A 24,115-nucleotide genomic window follows, 5' to 3' on the forward strand; every position below is an offset into this window, starting at 1 on the left:
CTATTTCTCTAGTCACCATAAACACTTTTCTTAAGTATATGAATACATTTCAAGAAAATATTTGTTTATTCTATTTATTTCTACTACTCCTGTCATGCAAAAAATAAAGCTTTTTAAAATATCATGTATTCATGACAACATGGTTTCATAGTCAAGTCCCAAACATAAGTTTTATTTTAAATAAATATATAAACAACAAACCAGGGTCAGCCAAATCACACTTCTTCCTGGGTAACAAAGTTTATATACTCCTCCTACGTTTCCTAAAGGCTACTATCTGTCAATCATTTTCTGCAAAATGTTCACCTCTCCCTATTCCTTTATCATTTTGGTTCACAGAGACCTGAGAGAGAGAGACAGAGAGACAGAGAGAGAGAGACAGAGAGACAGAGAGAGACAGAGACAGAGAGAGACAGAGAGAGAAGGAAAGAAAGAGAAGGAGGAGAAGGAAGGGAAAAAATGCACTGTTCTAAATATTTCCCACTCAAGACTCTTGATTAGATGTGACCTGCTTTCATGATGCACATGCAAAAGTTGTTAGGTAAAGCTACCATGTACTCATTACCAGTTCAGCATGGACTTGTGACACAGAACGGCTGTACCCCAGAAACTGGGAAACTGAGTTTTAAACTGTGACAAACAGATTATAGAGTAGTATTTACAATGTTTTTTTTTTACTGGAGATTATTTTAAAAATTAATTCGGTCAGATTTTAATCACATGGTAAAAAGTTTTCACCTGGATATTACTAATCCATTGACTCATCCATTCTTATGCCAAGCCCATTTCCTGCTCTACAGCCTACTCAAATTATAAATAATGTCCATGGGATTTGCACCAAAAAAAACATCTTACATAACAAAAAGATGCCTGGGTAAGTACATATTCATTAGCAAAAAATATGAAAATGACAAACCGAAAGCAATCAAATGACACTTTGCCTTTTTCTTGCTGACATTAAAAGGGACAGCATGCCAAGGGGAAAACCATAACTTGTGGGTCTTTCAAATGTTCTCTCAGGAGAAGAGAGAGGGAAAAAAATAGGCAATTAGGATCTCTCTACTGGTGTCCCATATTTGCTTAGGCTACATGCATAGAAGAGAACATGATCCAATTTCATTTGTTTGCTGGTACACTTCACAACACCATTGAAAAACCCACATGATTTCAGCCAGGAGTTTAAACACACTGGGTCATCAGAGGGAGGCAACAAGAGACTCCTGCAGAAAAAGCAATTATCCCAGTGGGAACACGTGGCTCTACCCAGCTTGGGGAGCTGCCAGCTGAGAACACAGGCCTGAGAGAATCACTGCCTAGGACTATGGCAGCTGCATCTCTCTGTTATTTGCAGTTCTCCTACTGAACGTTTCATTTCTCCCTCACGGCAACTTACAAATCGGTAGTTGGCGGTGTGCTGCCGCAGAAGCACACCTATGATAATCTGATTATAGACTAGCTCAGGAAGAGCCGTATCGTTAATTGCAGGCAAGTGGGAACCATCCTACAGAGCGACACAGTTAAGTCCCAGGGAGAGGACGATTTTCTCTGTGAAGGTATAAATTGTGACCTTTCTGTCTATCTAGTTTATATCACCAGAGGACCTTTCTGTGAATCCTCATTTTAACAAGGGATAACAGAAAAGAAACACAGTCTCCTTAAAACGCACCTATTTCTCTCAACCGTGGCTCAAAGTCAACGTGAAGACCTGGGTTTGGCATTTTCTGTTCGAGGCCCATTTTCTTGAGCCAGTCACCGTTATGTAGCCTAAAGCAATCAACCGAGAAGGCCCCTTGAATTTATTGTATTTCAAATCAGGGGCAGACAACTGCTTAGTGCCGGTGAGATGGAGAGCAGATAAACAGCAAAGGCTTTTAACTGATTCCCCAGGTGTCTGCTTCCCCAGTTATTAAGATCAGAACCCAAAAGTCAGTCCTGTAGCAAGGAGATAATATAAAGAGTGGTTTTGGGAGAGAACAGACTTTTCTAGCTATCTGCTAAAAGTAAGAAAGTTGATTGATTTTTACCTCCATGAAAATTATAGGTGTTACCCGGTAGTATTCTGTATGCATATGAAAAATTAATTTAGCTCACAGCTGTTAAAGTTAATGTATTAGTTCCTTCGCAGTTCTCATGAAACAATGCCCTGCTGTTTTAAAGGTAAAAACACAATCTTATGGGCAATTTTCACTTTTCTACAAAACCAGGTTTGCTTTTTATCACCTTGTCCAACCATCTGGCTATAATTCTGAATTTACATACAGTCGCTGTTAGGAGAGCCTGAAATAAAAATCTATGGAGGAATTATGACCATACTCTGGAAATAAAGATGACAAATGCTCACAGTATTTGAGGGAAGAAAAAGCTCATTTTCAAACACTTGGCTCTTTCGAGTTACAAGTGCACCAGCTGAAAATACTTTTCAAACAGTAAATCCATTTGTGTCTCCATAAGTTCTTATGCTTAGTTCTTCTCTATAGTTTCGGTTCAGTGTGAGAATTGCCCTCACCCCCAAATGCCTTGCTAAGATAATGCCTTTTCCAGAGACTGTATAAATGGTTACTCTTGAAATTTAAATTCACTTATATTCTGAAGAAGATACATAACAATGGAAGAAAAAAAATCAAATCAATGTTGAGTATGCAAGGGATTCTCTGATTCAGAAATTCAGAATGACTTTATGGAAATTAAGTAAGGAGAATTACTTTATGGAAACACTTGTAATTTGAAAAAAAATAAAAAGTAATATAAGCATTTAATACTATTTATTAAGGTTCTCTACAAGTATGAACATCCCTAAAAGTAGATACAAATCGAAGTAAACACCCATTCCCATTCTGTGGTATTTTAATCCCAAGGAGTTAAAGGAGAGCAAGAGAAGACTTGCAAAAGACAAGCTTAATTGATTAATCAGAAGTCAGGACTCATCAGACCAGAGTCAGAGATTCAATAGCCATATGGCCAGTGCTTCATTCTTTTTTATTGATCACAAGACTATGCCAGAACCTAGCTACATTATTTGGCAACTGTGTGCCTCCTTTCATAAGGGACACGTGATAAGATAGAAATAATAACCCTCTTCTCCCCCACACTACTCATGTTAAAACAAATGAAAATATATCTAAGTACTACTAAGAAAGCAAATAGGGTAATTTACACATGTGAGGAAGACGATAAAATCCTGAGGAAAAATGGTTTGAGGCGAGAGCTTTAAAGGAACTATCTTTGATGGTCTACATTAAGCTTCAGAACTACCCACACACATTTCTCACTATTTCCTGAGAACTAATGATTCACTCATGGACAACAAAATAAATAAAAACAAATGTATCCTGACCCCTTATATTTCTATAGTTATCTGTGAAAAAGAAATTAAAGAGGAAATGGTGTATCTGAAAAGTATTTCAAAAATCATTTGGACTGTTTAGGACAATCTTTCTCGGATATTAAAGGTTCAGTTCCCTGTCCAAGACAAAAGCTTACCGAACAGAAAATCTAGGGCAGAAAGTACTAACAGTGTTAGCAATCTCAGTGTTTTGAAGTGCTCCTGACCCTAAGTCTACAAGTCTTGTTTGAACTTTGAGTTGAAATTCAGATTTTTGGAAATCCTAGGTTGCATCCATAAAAACCTAAGTAGAAAATTCCAGGATTAAGTGTTGGGAAAGGTGCTTATAGAAAGAATGTCAATCAGTGGGAAGATCAAGGAACAAGATAAAGTCAATTAAACAAACAAACAAACTTTATCCCATGTTCTTGCCTCTCTTCCACACGGAATATAAATTGTATAATGGCAAAGAGCTTATCATATGTTTAGCAGATAGCTCAACACCTACATAGAAGACAAAATACCAGATTTTTCAAGATCTAAGAAATCAGATACATAGAATTCCTTGATTTCATTCATCACTTCTTCAGAAAAAGGCTTGGTATTTTAGAATTTATGTTAGAAGCACATCATTTTACACTGCCTTGCAGAGAACAAATTCAAATTCTGATGTCTTAATATCAAGGTAATAAATAAATTTAAATTCTCTGATGATCCAACAGTTTGAAAGGACTTAACCACAAAAACCCAACACCTGAAAAAATTAAGTCCTAAGTGTAAAAATGCCCTTGATGGTTTTCTCCAAAAACACTTGAAAACTGTATCAGGGAATCTATGGTACACTTCGTAAGTGTACCAATGTATTTAAACAGCAATCTGGATTATTATTGTTGTATTTAATGAAAATCAGACTATGTCAACATGTGCTACATACATGACACTGTTACATCCATCATCTTTCGTTTTTACAAGAGTCTTACAAGGGGAAGTATATTTTCCCATTTGGGGATGAGAGACCCCACGCACTGAGAATATCAGAAACACGCTCCAGTTTTGCAAGTGCATTGGAGCTCATTCTCTGCAGACCCAAGATAAAGCTTATATAGAGTTCTTCCTTTTGAACAAAAGCAGGAACTCATATTTTCTTTGCATCCCACACCACAAACCACAAATTAGCAATATCCTACAAATGTATATATCCCAAGACTCAAGGGCGTGGCAAAGAAATAGGTGCTATTGGTGGACCTCCCCTGAGAATGCTAGCTTGATAGACCTCCTTCCCATCTCCATATTTAAGCCTGACTGATCTGGATATCCAACCTAATTGCCATTAATCCATCTAGCTGCCAGTGGAAAAATGTGCATGTTTACACTTGACATATGCATGTGTTCTTTGCAAGTAAAGTGGAGTTAGGTAAATATTTTATATTAGTTTCTATACAGAGGAATGGTTCTTCTTTTTCCATATAAACATGCACTTCGTATCATGGGATGTTTATAATTTAAACAGAATGTTTATAAGCTTCCCTAATAAAGATGGGGAAACCTGACATGATCTTTTATAAGCATGATGCATGGGGCACTATAGTGATGTAATAATGTCTTGGTGAAAGAAGAGTGACACTGTGAATGTTAGAAGACAAAGAAACATGAAATAATGGATTCCTGAGCAAATTACACATTATCCACTCAAGGAGACAATTTTCCATTATTTTCAACCAGTTTTATACATATTGAGATCAACTGCTCTTGAAATGTTCCCATACAAGATGATGCTCTTAAAGGTGACTTAAATATGAGCCTCTGTCTACTGTGACCAGTCTTTAAAGCTTCGTGATCACCTACATTTATAAGATTTAAGAAGAGAAAACCCTATGCCATCTGTTAGTAATTTTGTTAATGCACACCAGATTATTTTACAAGTGTACTATTTATCATATTATCAAATTCTTTGAGTTTAAGGAGATAAAAATTGAAGTAGTCAGATGTTACCAATAGAATGTTGGTACTTTTAAAGCAACTATCCTTTAAACAAAAGAAATGCAAAATCAGCATTAGTTTAGAAATCAGCCTCAGCATAAAATCTGGGATTATTTTTTGAGAGAATGTCTTTAAATAAAAGTGATAATATGGACAAGATTGAGAAATAAAGTCAATCTTAGCCAATTACAAATAATGAAAAAGAAATCCCAACCCCCTTTAAAGTGGTCAGATTAAAAATAATTTAAAACTTAAAGGCTTTACATAATGTCTTTGATTTCTGCATCTTGGACCATGTTTTAAGGAAAGAATGCCTTGTACAATCAAGTGCACTTCTGAATCTACTACTTTGCTTCTAAGATTACAATTCATCCTGCCTATGGTGAACAGAAAACAAGTGAAGGCTTGGTCATCGTAAGCAAGCACAAAATTTACAAGCAATTAGAAAAGTCAACTTTTTTTTTTTAAATACAGAATTTACCAGAAAGTATTCTGTTATGATTTAAATGTTTTCCAAATTACAGGTAAGATCTGTAAGCAATGCCTTAAGATAAATTTTAAAACTGTATTTTTAGAGAAGCATTTCATCTGTGCTTAACAGAACATCAAAAATGAAATAAACTGGTTAGAGCACCATCCTTGAAACCACAGATTATACCTTTAATTTGGCTAATGACTTTAACTCATAATTAAACAAAGTGCTCCCAGACAGTAGTAAAATTTCACTAGTCTTTGGCTATTTGGAGGAATATAATGGCCTGATCAAATATATCAAAGTCTCAGAAAATGAAGAAACACAGCTGCTTGAGTGAGCATGTATTATAAGGGGAACAAAAGGGTGAGGGAGGGGGAAGCAACGTTTGTAAGTCTGCTTGCTCTATTAGTATACCAAACTAATCGGAAATTCTTATTATAGGCTTTGTCATCTGACCATGTGTATTCATTTTGTAGGGTTATAATACTTCTGGTTAATATACTGTATTGATAATTACTTTGAATTATGGGGTACAACTTTTTTTAGCCAATTATTGACATTTCTGAGGCACTTCTTTTTGGAAGGTCTACTCCGACTGAAGTATCATGGATGCTAATCAGCGGCATACATCCACATTAGGTTTCAGCCCAGTGAATTTCAGGAGTTGGCAGAATTCCACATGAAAGGAGGCTTGGGCAGATCTGCTAGGTACTCCTCTATGTCTTCTAATGTTGTTTTGGCTAAAACTAACATTTGGGTGGGATTAGATTTTGGAAAAATATTCTAAACTCTTTTTAAGGAAGTCTGTTTGGAAAAAAAAATCGGAAGGCCAGAACCATCTCAGGAGGTTTCAAAGAGTTCTGACAAACAGCATGCAACAAAAAACAGGATAAAACATCAACGTTGTACAATGACAAAATTGTTCAAGACTATTCTGATTTTTCACATATGTTAGGATTTGTACTCATAGGGACGTTCATTACATTACTTAGAGGAAACTTGAAAATTTTATAGTATATTATTTCCTGTTTCCTGAACCAAAGACTATTTGTTGACGGAGGAAACACATTGTCTGGCAATCTTTAGCCTCTGCTACATTATCTCTGCATCTTAACCTACTTGTACCTTCTCTGTAGTACTGGAATGAGTTTACACATACATACGAGGAATTTTTTTTAATGTTTATTTATTTTTGAAAGAGAGAGACAGAGTACAAGTGGGAGAAGGGCAGAGAGAGAGGGAGATACAGAATTGGACACAGGCTCCAGGCTCTGAGCTGTCAGCACAACGCCCGATGTGGGGCTTGAACTCACAAGCCCTGAAATCATGACCTGAGCTGAAGTTGGATCCTTAAGCAACTGAGCCACACAGGCACCCCTGTATGAAGAATTTATTAGGAATTACAACTAGGTGTCTCAAGGGATCCAGACAAAAATGGGCAAGCACACTATAAATTGTAGACCCCTTAAAGGTAGATGCCAAAGAGAAGGAGATTCATATATTTGCTATACACTTAAAACTGATCAAAACGGGGTATACCACAGTTTAACCAGCGTTTTTTATTGGTTTTTCTTGGTTCCATCCATTAAATATTTAATTCAAAAGCATTCTTTTCCATTCCTAATTTAAAAATTGTTAAGTCTCTTACCTCTCCAAGTTATAAATACCAATGCAGAATGAACATTAACTGAAAATCAAGACAGAAGTACTTAAAGGCTGTCATTGATAGTTCGCAAAATGTTCTCATTACTCTGGTTTGATTCTCATAATAATCCTAATAAATAATCAGGGAAGATATTATTATCTTAATACTGTCAACAGTTAAAGGACTTTGACCAAGGTCTAGTTGTTAGTACAGCTTCAGAAAGGAGCTTCAGAACTAAAAGACCTTCCTAAGATGGCCATACATTAGGCTTCACTTACTATTTAAATTGTTGCCATTTTTTATTTTGAATGAGATCTGAGGCAACCTCTGAGAGTCAATCACTTAAGATGAACTTGGATACATTCTTCATAACACATTTGATAAGGCTAACTTAAGATGAACTTGGATATGTTCTTAATAATATACTTAATAAAGCTAAAACATGGGCAGAATTATAATCAAACTGACACAGGCCATGTTTGTACCCAGTGGATAAATAAGAAGAGGATGTTGTTAAACTCTATATATTGAGAATACTACTTTCTATACTTATCAAGATAGGAAATTTTGAATTTGGGACACAAAACAAGTGGCAAAATTATATGAAATGAATCTAGCAAAATACTTTCTTTACCTATGGATTTTTTTTTTTTTGTTAGGATTTGTCTTAGTCAAATTTAAGTGCTGATTTAGAAGAATTGATCAGGTTTAGTCTATCCTGGGAAAAATCAGAACAGGAAAAAGTCTGGTTTGAAAGGTCTGGCTCTTACTTCTGACTCAAAACACAGATTCATTAAGTGACTCAGGGCAAATCAAATCCCCTGGCTCCCCCTTTCTTCTTAAAAGTAAAGGGGTTTGCCTATTTACAGTCTCTCAAGTCAGCTCCATCTGGAAGATTCTGTATCTGTAAGTCACACTTATAGAGGTATCTTTACTCACATAATTAACTTGTAGAGTATCTCTTCCTTCACTTACTGTCAAGCTACTGGAAACCATGCTTTAGAGGAAAAAAATGGTGTGGATGATACGTCCTTTCCGTTTTATAGAGGAATAAGAACACCAATATAAAAAATATAGGAAAATAAAATCAAGTATGTTCAAATTAGCAACTTTTCAGTTCTAGGTATGCTAGAAAACAGTACTCTGATGTACATTTCATTCACTTAACAATTTCTAGAGAAATATATATGGAGCTGCCAACCTGAAGACAGACCCAGGGATTACAGCTGGTACTCAAGTATGTTATGTATATTAGAGGAATAATTCATAAACAAAGATTTCCAATAGATTAGAAAAAATACTTAATAAAATGGAAAGGCACAGATAACAGGGAGATAAATCTAGTGTGGATGTGCACAGTGGGATTTTACAGAAGACTCCCATATAGAAGTTGCTTTAAATTGGAACCTGAACAATGAGTGAGTTAGACAAAGAGGGTATAGGGGTCAGAACATTTCCAAGCAGTAGGAATAGCATATGCAAAGACTCTCATAATCTGTTCCTTCAAACTCTTGGCATCCGAGTTTGTAAATGCACCTCTAACACATAAATAATGAAAAACTAGAGCAACAACCAAATACTTACCAGAATTATGTTTATAATTATACTGTCATCTAAACTAATTTGAATGCTAGAACTGAGAATATCTTAGTTTTGTATAATTCTTTCATAAGAGTACTTAGACCTCCCAAGTGGGTCTGAAATGCTTGGCTTTCTTTTTTCTAGTTTCAGTGTCCAAACAGGAGTATGTGTAAAATTATTTAAATAGAATTACAAGTTTTGGAAAGATCAGGGCAATCCATGTGAAGATAAACCAGCCGTTCTCAACCAGTGTACCTCATCTGAATCACAGCAATTCCCCTAAGAACTATACATAACTGGATGCATGGGAGAAAAGTCAATTTGTTACACATAGTGAATGCCTTAGGGCAATAGGGCTTAAATTCTTTTGTGGAATCCCCTGTTGATCATTGCATTTCAGGATAAAGATGTACAGAGGACTCAAAATTGTTTTTTAATATCAGTATTAGTCTAAATACTTTACTCATAATATTCACCTAAACTGAATACTCTTGGTGATTCTGTAGAAAATGGAAATTTTCCCACAGTCGTGATTTGGATATACACAGAAATTTAGATGAGACATAAATGTCAGATCTCTTTTCTCATATGTATATATTTGTTTATTCAGAAAAGCTAAAATTGCTATGGCACAAACAGTTACTGATTTTGCTTTTCTACAGTTTTTGATGACTAAATATATCCAGAGTTCAGGCAAGTATACCAACAACAGTAATAACCAGAACATCCATGACTAATACATGTATATAGAGTGTATATAGAGTGTAAATGGTGACCATTTATAATGATATTTAACATGTATTTTCTCACTGAATTCCTACAATAACACCACTGAAGCAACATAGGTATTATTAGACAATTCATTTCACCAGTGGAAACAATGACATTTATAGAGATCAAATGTCCATAAGATCATGCATTTAATAAGTGTGGAAACCTGAAGTTATATGGTCTTATGATACCTAAGACTATGTTTTATTCCACTAATCCACTTTGTTTCAATTATTAAATGTGAAAATTAACACAGTAGCATAGTACATAAATTTCTTATTTTTATTATTCTTAAAAATTTTTTAATGTTTATTTTTGAAAGAGAGAGAGAGAGAGGGAGGGAGGGAGGGAGGGGCAGACACACACACACACACACACACACACACACACACACACACACACACAGAATCCGAAGCAGGCTCCAGGCTCCGAGCTGTCAGCATAGAGCCCAACGCGGGCTCGAACTCACGAACTGACTGATCATGTCCTGAGCCGAAGTCCGACATTTAACCGACTGAGTCACCCAGGCATCCCATAAACTTATTTTTTAACCGATTTCTTCAGTCCCATGCTTCATATTATAGACTTATATTGATTTAACTTAGAATTAAATCACGAAAAAACTTTTTTTGTTTAAAGAATATAAAATATGAAATATGTATGACTTGCTACATAAGATGGACAGGAAAAAAAAATTCTGGGTGACTACGCAGTTTCCTCTGACCTTCATAAAACAGAACTACATATTTATTTTGCAGGAACACAACTTCAACTTCTCAGGGAAAAGGGGCTCTATGACATCAGCTGCATTAAGTGTGCTGATTTCCTCCAGGGGAGGAGAGGGGGAAAAGGAAGCAACAGACATTGAACAATAAAAGAAATCGGAAGACCAGAGGAAAGCACTAATCGGAGGAAGGGAGGAGGAGCAGATGGCTTAGGAGGGAGACATGTGGGAATTGGGGGGAAAGGAAGTAATTGGCAAGGAGAGGCTGAATGCCAAATTCATGAAGGATCTGGAGGACACTGGGGATTTGGATGGGATGTGAGTCAGCTGCTTTTCACCAAAATATCACACCAACAAGGGAAATCAAAGAAACCTAGAAAGACACACAGGAAGCAGAAAAGGATGGGAAAAAGAACTGATGACATACTTTATGCTTACAACTGTACCTCTCTAGCATGGGAATGGGAAGTGTTAAACAATTTTTTCAATGTATAACTGACTTTTGCTCCTAACTTCATTCATGATTTTCAAATCCTTAACTGGCTTATGAAAGAAATGATATAGGTAAGATGCTTCCATTTATTTTTTAACTATTTTTTACTTACCTTGTATGCGTGTGATTTTTTTATTCATATATAAGTCAATTCCTTTAAACAGCCTAGGCTTAAGTTGACCAACAGTCCTGGTTTTCCCAGGACTAGGGGTTTTTAACTCAAATACCAGGATAGTGCCCAGGAAACCAGCATTGCTGGCCATCCCATCTAAGTCACCTTAAGAAAAAAATATTAATACACTTGCTCATGTTAAAATGTATTTATACTGTAATTTTTTTCTACATTTTTCAAAGAAGAATGAAAAAATCAGTATAGGTATGTGATAAGTAGATGAAAATGGCAATAAAATGGTTTCAAGTTTGACTGTGGCTTTGATGGAAATCAGTATTTTATAATAAAACTATTCCCATCATCTGAATTATTTTTTCAATCAAGTAGAAAAAAGAACGAAAGTTTTTAAGACAGAGAGGATACCCCTAGCATGCTACTACAGCATATAGAACAGGTAGGTGAAAATTTAAAAATTCAAGACACAGCTGATCTCATAGAATAATACAAGTCATTAAAAAGATGTTTGTCAGAATGCCACATACAAAGGGAAGGGAAGAAGCATGTTTTATTCATCTGTAAATTTTAGTTCAAAAGCTAAGAATTTCAAACATGAAGAGATGAATGTCTTTTAAGCTTTTCTTTAACTAGTAAAATGAAATCATTCAGGATAAATGACAGCCAAAGGTTATTATGAAGAAACTAACTCTGATATTTCAGAATTGAGTCCAGATAGATCTCACAATTTACACTGTACTATTACAGTGTTAGTTTTTACTATATTTTTATTATATCTATACAAAATTTTCAAGCCACTACATAAACAATATTTTCCTTAACTCAATTTGCCATTCATTATATAGTTTCTCATAATTGCTTAATTTTTCAGCAATAACTTTTGACATGTATATAGCTGATTCTATTTGAACCTAGCTAATCCACAATTTGGACAGTTAATTATAAAACACATTCAGTTGAATAATCCACTGATTCATAATATGCTTTTTAATATAAATCTTTCTTTCATCCTCTTTAGATAATCACCTCATACCTTTTGAGGTAGGGCTTCTAGTACCCAGAAAAAAATATTTTTTGTTTATCTGAACTATAAATTTTGGTCTAATTTGAACAATTTCATGCCATCTTTATCAAACTACTCACCTTTCAATTTTTATACATCTTTATGTTATAGTTTTCATTACTGGAGATAATATGGACTAATTTTTTTTAACATGGACTAATTCTTAAATGTACCAATCCTAGTTTTAAGACCACCATAACCTTCACTGTGTGAACTAACCTTTCCAGACCCTTGAGAACCTAAAGACAGTATTTTTTACCAGGAGCTAAAGGTTACTGTCATTCTAAATTGAAATTTACTCTGACAGCAAATAGAGTCATTATATATGTTGCAAACTCTGTAGGATTTTATGGAAATTAGGAATTGAGAACTTACTATTGTTCCTATAAATATTCATTTGCTAATCTATATCGAAAGGTTTCATTCCCAGTCATAAATCATCAGATCTCATATATAAATATATACAACTATCATTTTCTTTTATTAAAATAATGGTATCAATTTGCCCTCACAATTTATCACATGCTGAGGCAAACCATATAGTTGCTATTGTTTCATTAGTTACCACCTGGGTATTATTGCATAATATATTTTAGTTTATGAATACACTTGGGGTTTTGATTATAATAACTAATTAAATAAGTTTTATTTTATAAGCTATGTTCTTTGAGAGATTGGCTGCCTCCTTGTAGCTATGCCTGCAGTACCCACTGCTATAATCAGGAGAATGTGCATCTCATGGAGACCTAATAGCAGGGAAACTGATCTTCAGTATGTGACCCCAAAACTGTGTTGATTTATAATAAGCAACTTTGCCATGCAATGGCTTTTTAATATTTTATTTTTTTAAGTAATCTCTATCCCTGATGTGGGGCCCAACCTCATGACTCAAGAGTCACATGCTGTACTGACTAAACCAGCCAGGCACCCCTGCCATATAATATTACATTAGTTTCAGGTGAAAACAAAACAAAACAAAACAAAATAAAACAAAACAAAAACTATGCACTAAGAAAACAATATTGGAGTGCCTGGCTCGCTCAGTCAGTTGAGGGACTGACTCTTGACTGTGGCTCAGGTCATGATCCCAGGGTCATGGGATCGAGCCCTATGTTGGGCTCTGCACTGAGCGTGAAGCCTGCTTAAGATACTCTCTTTTTCTCTTTCTCTATCTCCCTCCCTCCTCTCCCCTTCTTGCTCTTTCTCACTCTAAAAAATGAAAGGAAGAAGGGAAAGGCAGGGGAGGGGAGGGGAGGGGAGGGGAGGGGAGGGGAGGGGAGGGAAGGGAATAATATTAAAATCCCCCACGTCGGGGCACTAGGTGGCTCAGTCGGTTGAGTGTCCGACTTCGGCTCAGGTCATGATCTCACAGTTTGTGAGTTCGAGCCCCACGTCGGGCTCTGGGCTGACGGCTCAGAGTCTGGAGCCTGCTTCGAAGTCTGTGTCTCCCTCTCTCTCTGCCCCTCCCCCACTCATGCTCTGTCTCTCTCTCTCAAAAATAAATAAACATTAAATAAAAAAAAGAAAAAAAATCCCCCAGGTCAACAAATATAAAATAAGAGGCACATTTTTAATAAACTTAATACCCTTTTATAATGTTTTGGCATCAGTAACTTTCTCTTCTCTCTTTACTAATGACTCTACATTCATTCAGAAAACCAATATCATACTAAAATTTTTCTTGAGCCTTTTGGGTTTACTTGCCAGCTTTTATTTAACAAAATCTTGTAACTGACCATCTTTATACATAAACCCTTTTATAATCTAGAAAAATATTTGTGATATCTACTTTCAATTGTATTTAAGTTTTTCTTTAATTCATGGACAATTTTAGTTTTTTTATTAAAAACAAAATTATTTTCTTAAATATTTGGCATTACTTTTATTCCCCATTATTAACATCATCAAGTTTTCACATTACAAAAAAAATCTTGAATTTAAGTACAATATTTCCAAAATACAATAAAATAAACTAAATATATCACTCTTTGTAAAGTATATCCAATGTTCTACATTAGAAAAAAAAGATTTTGGTCCTCTGATTCATCTCTGTGAGAAAATTTCATTTATTAGTAATAATGGTTATGACTAATTCTCAGTCATATTAAGTAAATCTATTTAATCCAGTCTTCCAGTTAAACTACTTCTATTTCTAATTCTAAATATAAATACTCATGTTTAGGAAAAAAAAAAAGGAAGAAAGACTAAACATTACCTAAGTCCTCCTTCAAATTATTCTAAGAAAGAAGTGTCAGAAGAGTTCTAAAAGATTCTCCTGTCAGGAAAATAAGAAAATGGTATTTATACATTGCTGGTTTATAATCATCACAGATCTAAAATTTGGCTCAGAATCCAGGTCAGTGTAAAAAGAAATGACTTAAGAACATCAAAAATACAGGTGCAGCTACAATTACATATTTGCCCTTTTTTGTAGGGTGTGTCTTTGTTCTCACAGCTGGGAGAGTCGTACTTCAAATTTTCAACAAAGAAAGCCACCACATTAAAGAACTCTAGAAATTCCTAGAACCAAAACTGTAGCAATAACCATGCAATCTTTACTTGCCTTTCATAAAGATATTATGTGCTTTAATCTCCTGTTCATCTGTGCTCAACACATTTGGCAAAGAAATGAAAACAATGATTTGAAAACAAAGCTTAGGAAAGAAGAATCACATAAAATATCCTAATAACCAATATCTCTTAAGACTTTACATTCAATTGGCGGCGGGGGGGGGGGGGGGAAGAATTGGAAAGAACGTCAGACATTCTGTTTCTGTCTTAAATTTTTGTTTTAATTACTCAATTTGAGTTTTGCCTAAAGGAAAACAAAAACAAAAACAATTAGGATCTAAATAAGAACAGTAATTTTGAACTCAAACTGCTGATTTTAATCTATTCATCTCCCTGCATGTATAAATGTGCTTTTACCTCGTGTTTTATCAGTTTCACAGCCATAATTTATACAAAACACACAGATGGTCTTGGAAATAGTAAAGTTTCAGATGTTACAACTTCCTAGCATATGGGACGCTATCGTGGATCATCATTTTGGCAGCATTTAAATGATTTTAAAATTATTTATACATTAACATGTTGGCATTGTTTCATAGCATTGGTATTGCAACTTTAAATGGTTTGATTCCTGATTGGAGGCACTTCTTATACTGACTCTACATTACTGACGAGTAGGGGAACAGAAGCCTTGTATTTACAGTAGATAGCACCCTCTGGACGGCAACGAGTAAATGAAGATCCAATAATGAATTAAACATTTTGGCATAAACCATAACATCTCTTCACATTTCATATATGATACAACAGGAGGTTCTAGGAATTATTACAAACCAAATTTACCACAGCAGTTTTAAACTGTTAATATCACAGAAAATGCACAGATACACACATACGCACACACACAAAAAACATTGAAGCCTGACTTTTCCAAATGTGAGACTACAATCACCTTCATGTTTTTTATCCATTATCTTAGATACAACATAAAAAGAATGGCTTATACTCTGTGTCTGATTTCAATCTTCTCAGTCTCTTCTGAACCAGTTCTTTGAGGTTTCAACCCCTTAACTCCACTGAAACTGCTCTTGTGAAGGTCATCAGCGACTGACCACCAAGTGGTTAAACTGAATGATCAATTCCCAGTCCTTACATTATGTGTTGGAAGGGCTGCCACTGACTCAGTCTTTGTCACCTCCCTAACATCCTGTCTTTGCTTGGCTGTCCTCTGGCATCCCTCTTTTCTCACCCGCTCCCTCTCAGACTCCACTGCTCTTTCTGCCTCTTCTCCCTGAGGGCTAAACACTGAATCTCTTTTCCTTTCTACATGTAATCACTACCTTGGTGATTTCAGTCTCCTGGTTTTAAATAATGTGTACATAAGGATGATTCCCATATTCATCAGGATAAGCTACATTAGTCTATGGTAAGAAATGCTCCATGACTTAATACAACAAAGATTTCTCATTCATTTGATGTGTCTATCATGGAAAGACAGAGGTGTGGGATGGAAGGTTTGGGTACCCATAACTCAGGGATCCGGGCCCTTGAGTGTCCATGTTGTAGCTGTACTACTTGGAACATGTCCTCCTTGGTTGCTACATGGCGAAGACAAAAAAGAGCTAGAGGCTCACTCGCTAGTATTTAATTTATTTAACTTCCATACACATCCCATAAAGCTGAACCAGTCAGATTGGTTGCCCAACAGCAAAGAAACTGGGCAGCAGAGTCTTTCATTTGCCCAGAAGCAGGGGAGGATTGCAGAGTAATAAGTACTTGTCATGTCTGCCACAACTCAATTTTTTTTCTCCAGCCTCAACCTCAACTCTGAATTTCTGACTCATGTTTCCAACTGCCTATTTGACATTTCTACTTGGATATCTAACAAGTACTTCAAAATTGCAATGTCCCAAACTGAGCTCCTGATACTTCTAACCCCAAATCTTCTCTTTGTACAATAAATGGCATCTCGATATTTTCAATTGCTCAGGCCAATCAATTAAGGTAAGCCTGGCCTCTTCTCTTTTTCTTACAAGCCACATCCAATCTCTTAGTAAATTCTGTTGGCTGTAGCTTCACAGCAGATCCAGAATTTACCCACTCCTCACTATTTTCCCTCCTAGCAGAATGATCCAAACCACCATTTCTGTCTTGCCTAGATTATTGAAAAAGCTCCCAAATAGTCTCTCTGTGTAATCACTGCTGTCCCTTCAGTGTGTTCTCAAGACAACAGAGGATTCTTCTGAGAAAACTCTGATGTTTTTCACTTCACTCAAGGAGGAAATCCAAATTATTTACAAGATCTATAAGGTCCTACACAGTCTGGCTACTACTGTTCCCCCAATATTAATTCCTACCAACCTCCCCTCTACTCAACACACACTGACCACTTTGCTCTTTAAAAAAAATGTGTTAGGTAGGCCCCATGTTAGGGTCTTTAAACATATTGTTTTGTCTGCTTACTTTTCCAGGTACTTGTAGAGTTCCCTCCCTCAATTTTTTCAGGTCTTCACGAGAAGCATTTTCTGGTCACACTATTTAAAACTGAAATCCCACCCCTATCTTAATTAATCTGTCTAGCCCTTCAGTATTTTTTATAGAACTTATTATAGCCTAGCATATTATATATTATACTATCTATTTTGGTTTTAGCTATATAATCACTCACAGAATATAAACTCCAGACAGGGGACTTTCTGATTTCTGCTTAATGCTGCATCTCTGATGCTGAGAATTTTTTCATTAATTCATATTAAACACAAATAGATAATGAATCAGGAAAGATATGAAGGAGGAAATGGGTAATAATGGTTTCAGTGTGTTTGAATCATTCAGGCAGGGAAATGGAAATTACAGATAATGGTCATTAGGTGACTTAAAATACGTTTTTAAGGCAAAGTTATTATCTTAATTATACATAAATCTAAAAAGGAATCTGTTGTCACCAGTAAGAGAAGCATTTGTTCCTATGGTCTTTGCTCCCCTGTGCTCTTGACTTCGCTTCCCAAAAACAATTTTCACATACAGTTCACTTTGCCATGTGACTTTTCAACACCTCTTAAAAGTACAGCTAGGTTATTCTCAGCCCAATCACTAGAATTCTAAAACTCCTTTGAGAGACTCATTCTAATTCAGATCACTGCAAGAAAAATACTTGATTTTCTTCAAGGTCCCTAAAACCTTGTCTACTATAACCTTCTTGATTTTATTTTTCCCTATTTAATTCTCATGCTAATCTGCTAACTGGTTGTTCAGAAATAGTGCAAACATTTATTAGGGCTATGGGGTCTGTGCTACAAATTTGTTTTTCTATACCTTTAGCAGTGACTTTTCCTTATACACATATTCTCCTGGGTACCTTTATTTATTTATTTTTTTAATTTTTAAATGTTTATTCATTTTTTGAAACAGAGAGAGGGAGAGAGAACAGGGAAGGCAGGGAGAGCGTGGGACACAGAATCCGAAGCAGGCTCCAGGTTCTGAGATGTCAGCACAGAGCCTGATGCGGGGCTCCAACCCACAAACCATGATCTCATGACCTGAGCCAAAGTCGCATGCCTAACTGAATGAGCCACCCAGATGCCCCATTCCTGGGTATCTTGAAATCTTGGCCAATGAATTCATAATACAGCGTATGTGCAAAACAAAGAAACTTGTAAAGGGCAATACTGTACAATCATAGAATCAATTAGAGTTCAGTTATTTGGGTGTTTCAGTAAACACTTTACAAGATAGAAAGAGGTCATAAAGAATCACTGATGTCAATAAAATGTATCATTACTCCAGAAGGCATACTCCGCTACGTGTATGACAGCAGGAATTTGAAATCCAATAATCAAGTCACGCAATTTTATTTTGAATGAGATAAATCCATCACTTAACCATCATTCAGAATGAGGTTTTATTTTTCAGACACAATATTAAACTGTACAGAACACAAAAGCCATTTGAAAAGGAGAAAGAGATTAAAAAAAAAAAAGTCCTGAAGTGACGTAGGACGCCTTTGGAAACATACCATATTATCGAATTTTTAACAATTTTTACTGTAGCATATGGAAATGTGATATGCCCTGAATTATAACAATACTTAAATCATGCATAAAGGTGTTAACTCTAAGACATTAAAGTAGAAATTATAATTTGCTTTTACTAATCTCCAAAATAAGCAACATGCATTTTCCTCACTCATTTTCATGTCCACCTGGGGAAAACTGAAATATGTTTATTTTAAAAGAAGCGCAAATGGGGGGTATGTAACCTTTTTAAAACAAAACAAAACAAAGTACTTCACTTTTCTCTCTTTTCTTTGGTGAAGATATAACAGTTAGATCGATGAACGCCCCCCTCCACTGAGTGAAATACTCACAGTTATTCGTTCATCTTTATCATCCAGCGGAGAGCCATCTTTCTTCCATGAAATGGTGGGTTCAGGATGGCCTCGTGGAGGCTGGCATTCCATCACTGCAGGCTCCCCCACTGCCACCATGACATCGGAAGGATTTTGTCTGAAGTCATCCCGGAGTACTGCAGGAACAAGATTAAATCATTATACCCAATGGTGACATACACAGTCCTTATCTCCGAACTTCAGCAAGGAGACATTTATTATAATAAACTATTAGTAATAGCCACCTCAATATATCTTGGAGAATCTATATTTACTTAGAGACATATGCAACTTAATATGGCCTTAATCTGGCCTTAAGCTACACAACAGGGATAATGTGATATTACCTATGGGCCAGTGGACAAGTGTATTTTGCTATTTCGTGCCCTCACAATAGCATTTGGCTTATCGTTAAGATGCATTTCTTCTCTGCCTACTGCTCACATTTTCTCTTCCATGTACTAATGAATATAACTGAATCCTCCTTTCACTTACATGACACATTGGGATGATGCTTTGTATTATTAAATGAATTACATACACATACAAAGCAAAATAAATAGACTTCCAAACACACATTCAATTGAGTCATTTTAAAGATATTTCATATTAGTATATAAAAGTGTATAAGCATTACAGGGGCACCTGGGTGGCTCAGTCGGTTAAGTATCCGACTTCGGCTCAGGTCATGATCTCACAGTCCGAGAGTTCAAGCCCCGCGTCGGGCTCTGGGCTGATGGCTCAGAACCTGGAGCCTGCTTTGGATTCTGTGTCTCCCTCTCTCTCTGCCCCTCCCCTGCTTATGCTCTGTCTCTCTCTGTCTCAAAAATAAATAAAAACATTAAAAAATTTTTAAAAAGTTTATAAGCATTACAACTTAAATATGCTTATTATAAAAACTTTAGATATAATTGCAAAATGACTATGTTCAAAATACTGTGTTTTTCTGTTATCACTGAGCCAACGAAATGTTAGAAGGACCCAGTGATGATAACAGCACCACTACCAACTTGCATCACTTTGTATCTTCTGTATTTTTTGTTTGTAGTTGTTTTTTGGTAAATATTATTTCACTGAGTCCTTAAACTTGCTCAGGATGAGAGGTATTATTAACCTCATTTATGTTATTGACCCTATATTTTATTTTATTTTTAACACTGTATTTTAGAGGCAGAAACAGTTTATTACTAGCTCTCCACTGGATACTAATGTGATATTAACATACTACAAAAGAGGCACTATTGTTCACTTTGTAACCATTAAAATAAAATGTGGAAAATAAACCAAATCTGTATTTCAAAAACAGTTCACACAGCAAAATTGTCCTCTGTATCTTGTAAACACAAAGAAATCATGAATTCTTTGGCATGAGTTAGTCTTAAAACACAACTCCATCGTTTACTTGAACATAACCTCTCTTTCCGCATTGACACAGCAGGCATGGAGATACATGCTTCAGTGCGAAGTCTAAAAATGTTATCTTTCTCCCACTCCATTTTCTCCCAGTGTGTAATAACATGTGAACAATTTTAGTAATCGTATTTAAGATGGTACTTAAAATGTTCATTGGTATGTTCAGTGCATAGATTGAAGTGATAAATGTTATTTATCTTTTGAAATCTGTTGAACTAAACATTTGGTACAACAACTTTATACTGGAACCAGTGTCTTTCCATTGCAGCGACATTTTAAAATGCTTTCACGGATGAAGTACTACACTGTAGAAAACTTACGCTCAGACTATCATTTCAAAAGTCACGCTTAAATTTTGGCTTCCAAACCTCAATCAAACTTACAGGCTTACAAAATGCTGTAGTTTTCTCTTGTAATTCTCTACTTTTCCTTCCTCTATACCAGCTAAGTATATGAACACAACTGGGTAAGCTTTAACATCCACTCAAACCAAAACGTTTTTTCATCTGCATATTGAGACAACTTGGGACACAACGTGACTATGTTAACACTTGGGAAATAAGACTTCAAAGAGGAGACTTTGTCCTCCTCTTAGGCAAGAATGGTAAAAGGAAAAAGAAAAGCGAATATAATTGTGTCACACTGTTGTGATTCTAATTTTAATACTGTACATTATTTATTAATAAAATACATAGACACAAAAGTAAATCTGGTTGAACTGAAAACTCCAGCTACTGTTACCACAAAGTAAACAACAGGGTTTGAAGACTTTCACTACTTATGAACTTATATTATGATTAGGTGTTAAAATGTACCACATTTAAATGTAAGGTTTATAGAAAAAGCAAATGAATTGACCTTAACAAATACTATGTGCCTTTACGGGATTACATTATTAATCTAAGATAACACCTCTGAAAAATTTTAACACCCTTGAAACATGCAAAACGAAAATACTTTTCAAATAAAAATAAATAATTTGCACAATTTTTCTACTTGGTGAGCTTTTAAAACCAACTTAGTAACACTATATCTTATTTAAAAAATTGAGATCATATCTCAAACCAATGAATAATAAAATGTCTTTCAGAAATATCAAAGGTCTAAGATAAATCAAGTTTTTTTTTTTCATTTACTATGTTATTTGAGTTTTTACAGTATAGAATGAAAAGCTAACAAAATGTAATCCATTAAAGATTGTTGCTTAGATAATGCTCATGTAATTATTTTTGCAGCTGTAAAGCATAAAACTCTAGTATTGCCTATGGCTATACGCAGCCCTGCACAGTTATGAATTTAAGATTTTTTTTTCTCTATTCTATAAAAGCAACTTTCTTCCTTGCACTTGCCCTGAACATTTCCTTTTGGGGAAAAATTGTTTGTGTCACGTTATAAAATGGTATTAACTTTTAGTTAAATTATCCAATTTTCTTAATTCACATGTATATTTAAGTAATGAAAAACTGAATTCAAATGATGGGCAACATTATGGCAGAAGAGCCAACGGTATCCATAAGCATTCTCAAATGCAATTCATTAGAAAAATCTCTCCTTCCCTAACATCACTATTAAACTGAATGCATATTTTGATAGTGTGAAGTAATATGAATAGTATGAAATTCTAAAGTCTGGAACTAACTTTTGAAAAGATTTAATATTGATTTGAAAAAGAGCAAATAATATAGATACAATAGATATCCAAGTAGATATCACGTAAAGTGTTATATTTAATATTAAAAAAAAATTTTAATGTTTTATTATTTATTTTTGAGAGACAGAGACAGAGACAGAGTGTGAGCAGGGGAGGGGCACAAAGAGAGGGAGACCCAGAATCCGAAGCAGGCTCCAGGCTCTGAGCTGTCAGCACACAGTCTGACATGGGGCTCAGACTCACAAGCGATAAGATCATGACCTGAGCCAAAGTCAGACACTTAACCAACTGAGCCACCCAGGCGCCCCTAAAATGTTATTAAACAAACCACTGTTCATCCTAATCCTACATTTCTTCCACCTTTATGTAATTGTTTTATGTTCATTGGTTGGTACATAGAATTTGGTTCAACCACGTTTCAGTCTTTCTCTTTCTGTTACATTAGAAAAAAAAATTATAAGCCTCATTAAATGTTTGAATCTCCTAGAAGTTATTTGTCTAAAAAAACAGCTAAGATTTGTCCTTTAAAACAAAACAAAACAAAACATATAACCACTGGTCTTTCTGAAAAGTTATATTCCAATTTTAATATAATTCTCAAAATAAGTAAACATGTTTTCGGAAAAGGATTCTAAAATTTAGGGTTGAATTTGCATTTAAGTAATGTTGAGGAAACTGGGAGCAACAGGAAAAAAAATGTTAAGCAGAAACTGTTTGAAGTATTATGGAGACTCTTTTAGAACCCCGTGGGAAATCTTAGAACTTAATGAAACATAAAATTATAGAACAGGCACTGGTCTTTGACAACATTTAATCCTTTAAGGAGAGACAACTGTGTCCCAAGAAACTGTCACTAGCTTGTGTTATTTCTCAGGAAGAGACCAGGAGAAAACAGGGATGTCCCAACTTCCAATGCAGAGCTTTTTTCTTTTTTTTGAACATGTCAATATTTTACTATTAAATGCAATTTACCTATCTAATCAACTGTACTTCCATCAAATCCACTCTGTTATTGCAGAAGGCTTGCCAGTGATTGTACATCAGTGTATTGCAGTCTCATGTCTATCCAATTTCAGTAAGGTTCACGTGCTCCTGAAATTAATTTTGCTCCCTAATCATGTTGTGAACACCTGTGAACCACAATGCCTTCAGCTTCATGAGTCACAGAATCTTGGTGCCATTGGGGGACTCAGAGATGGGTGATCCTAACCTTTTCTTTTAGAAATTAATCATCTAAGGCTCCTCAGAGGGAAGGGAAGCAAGTCGCATAAGTAACAATGATAACATGAACAATACAATAATAATGCTAGCAATGGCCAACAATTAATGAACATTAGCTTTATAAGGAACCACACCAAGTATCCACTCACTGAGTCCTCACAACAAGGCTAGATAGCATGAATTTATGCTTTCATTTTAAGAAGAAGAAATCTGTAAAGATTTAGTAGCAGTGCTAGAACACAGATCTTTTGTCCACCAAGGACTCTTCTCTATCAACTTGCCTACCTATCTGGTCTTATCTGAACACAATGTCCACAATTCTAAATATACAAACATCATGATATGATTAATATTTCAGCCCCTTTCCATTGGAACAGGAGTTGAATGAGAAATTTCTCTTCTGACAGTCAGCTGGCTCTCTTTGACTATTTTATGCATTCTTATGTTTTGGGGGTTTTTTTCCAGATTTTTCCACATTTGGAACACATCACTTCAAACCTTCAGTGGGATGTTGAGATTAGAATTCATCATTCAGGTTAGTATGTTGTACTAATTCTTCTCAATAATTCTGCTTTTATTGCAACAAAATGACTTTAAAAAGCTGTACAACAGTAAGTGTTTTAATTAAATATGAACATTTTAATTAGAAGTAGGTATCTTGGGGAAAAAGAGAGGACAATAATACGCAGTTCTGGGATTTTTTTTTTCTACTTAAAAGACTTCTTAGTCAATTAAACCTTGCAGCAAATAG

The 24,115-nt window shown here is 35.3% G+C and overlaps 1 protein-coding gene across 9 annotated transcripts in view; it reads right to left on the reverse strand.

Moving 5' to 3' along the window:
• ROBO1 (roundabout guidance receptor 1) overlaps positions 1–24,115 on the reverse strand; it is a 1,145,602-nt gene that overhangs the window by 122,936 nt on the left and 998,551 nt on the right. For all 9 annotated transcript variants that reach the window (XM_043593873.1, XM_043593874.1, XM_043593878.1 and 6 more), the window contains one exon: positions 19,059–19,216. In XM_043593873.1, coding sequence (XP_043449808.1) covers positions 19,059–19,216 — 158 coding nt within the window. The remainder of the gene's footprint in view (positions 1–19,058; positions 19,217–24,115) is intronic.

Source organism: Prionailurus bengalensis, chromosome C2 (genome assembly GCF_016509475.1).
Source record: "Prionailurus bengalensis isolate Pbe53 chromosome C2, Fcat_Pben_1.1_paternal_pri, whole genome shotgun sequence".
NCBI lineage: Eukaryota > Metazoa > Chordata > Mammalia > Carnivora > Felidae > Prionailurus > Prionailurus bengalensis.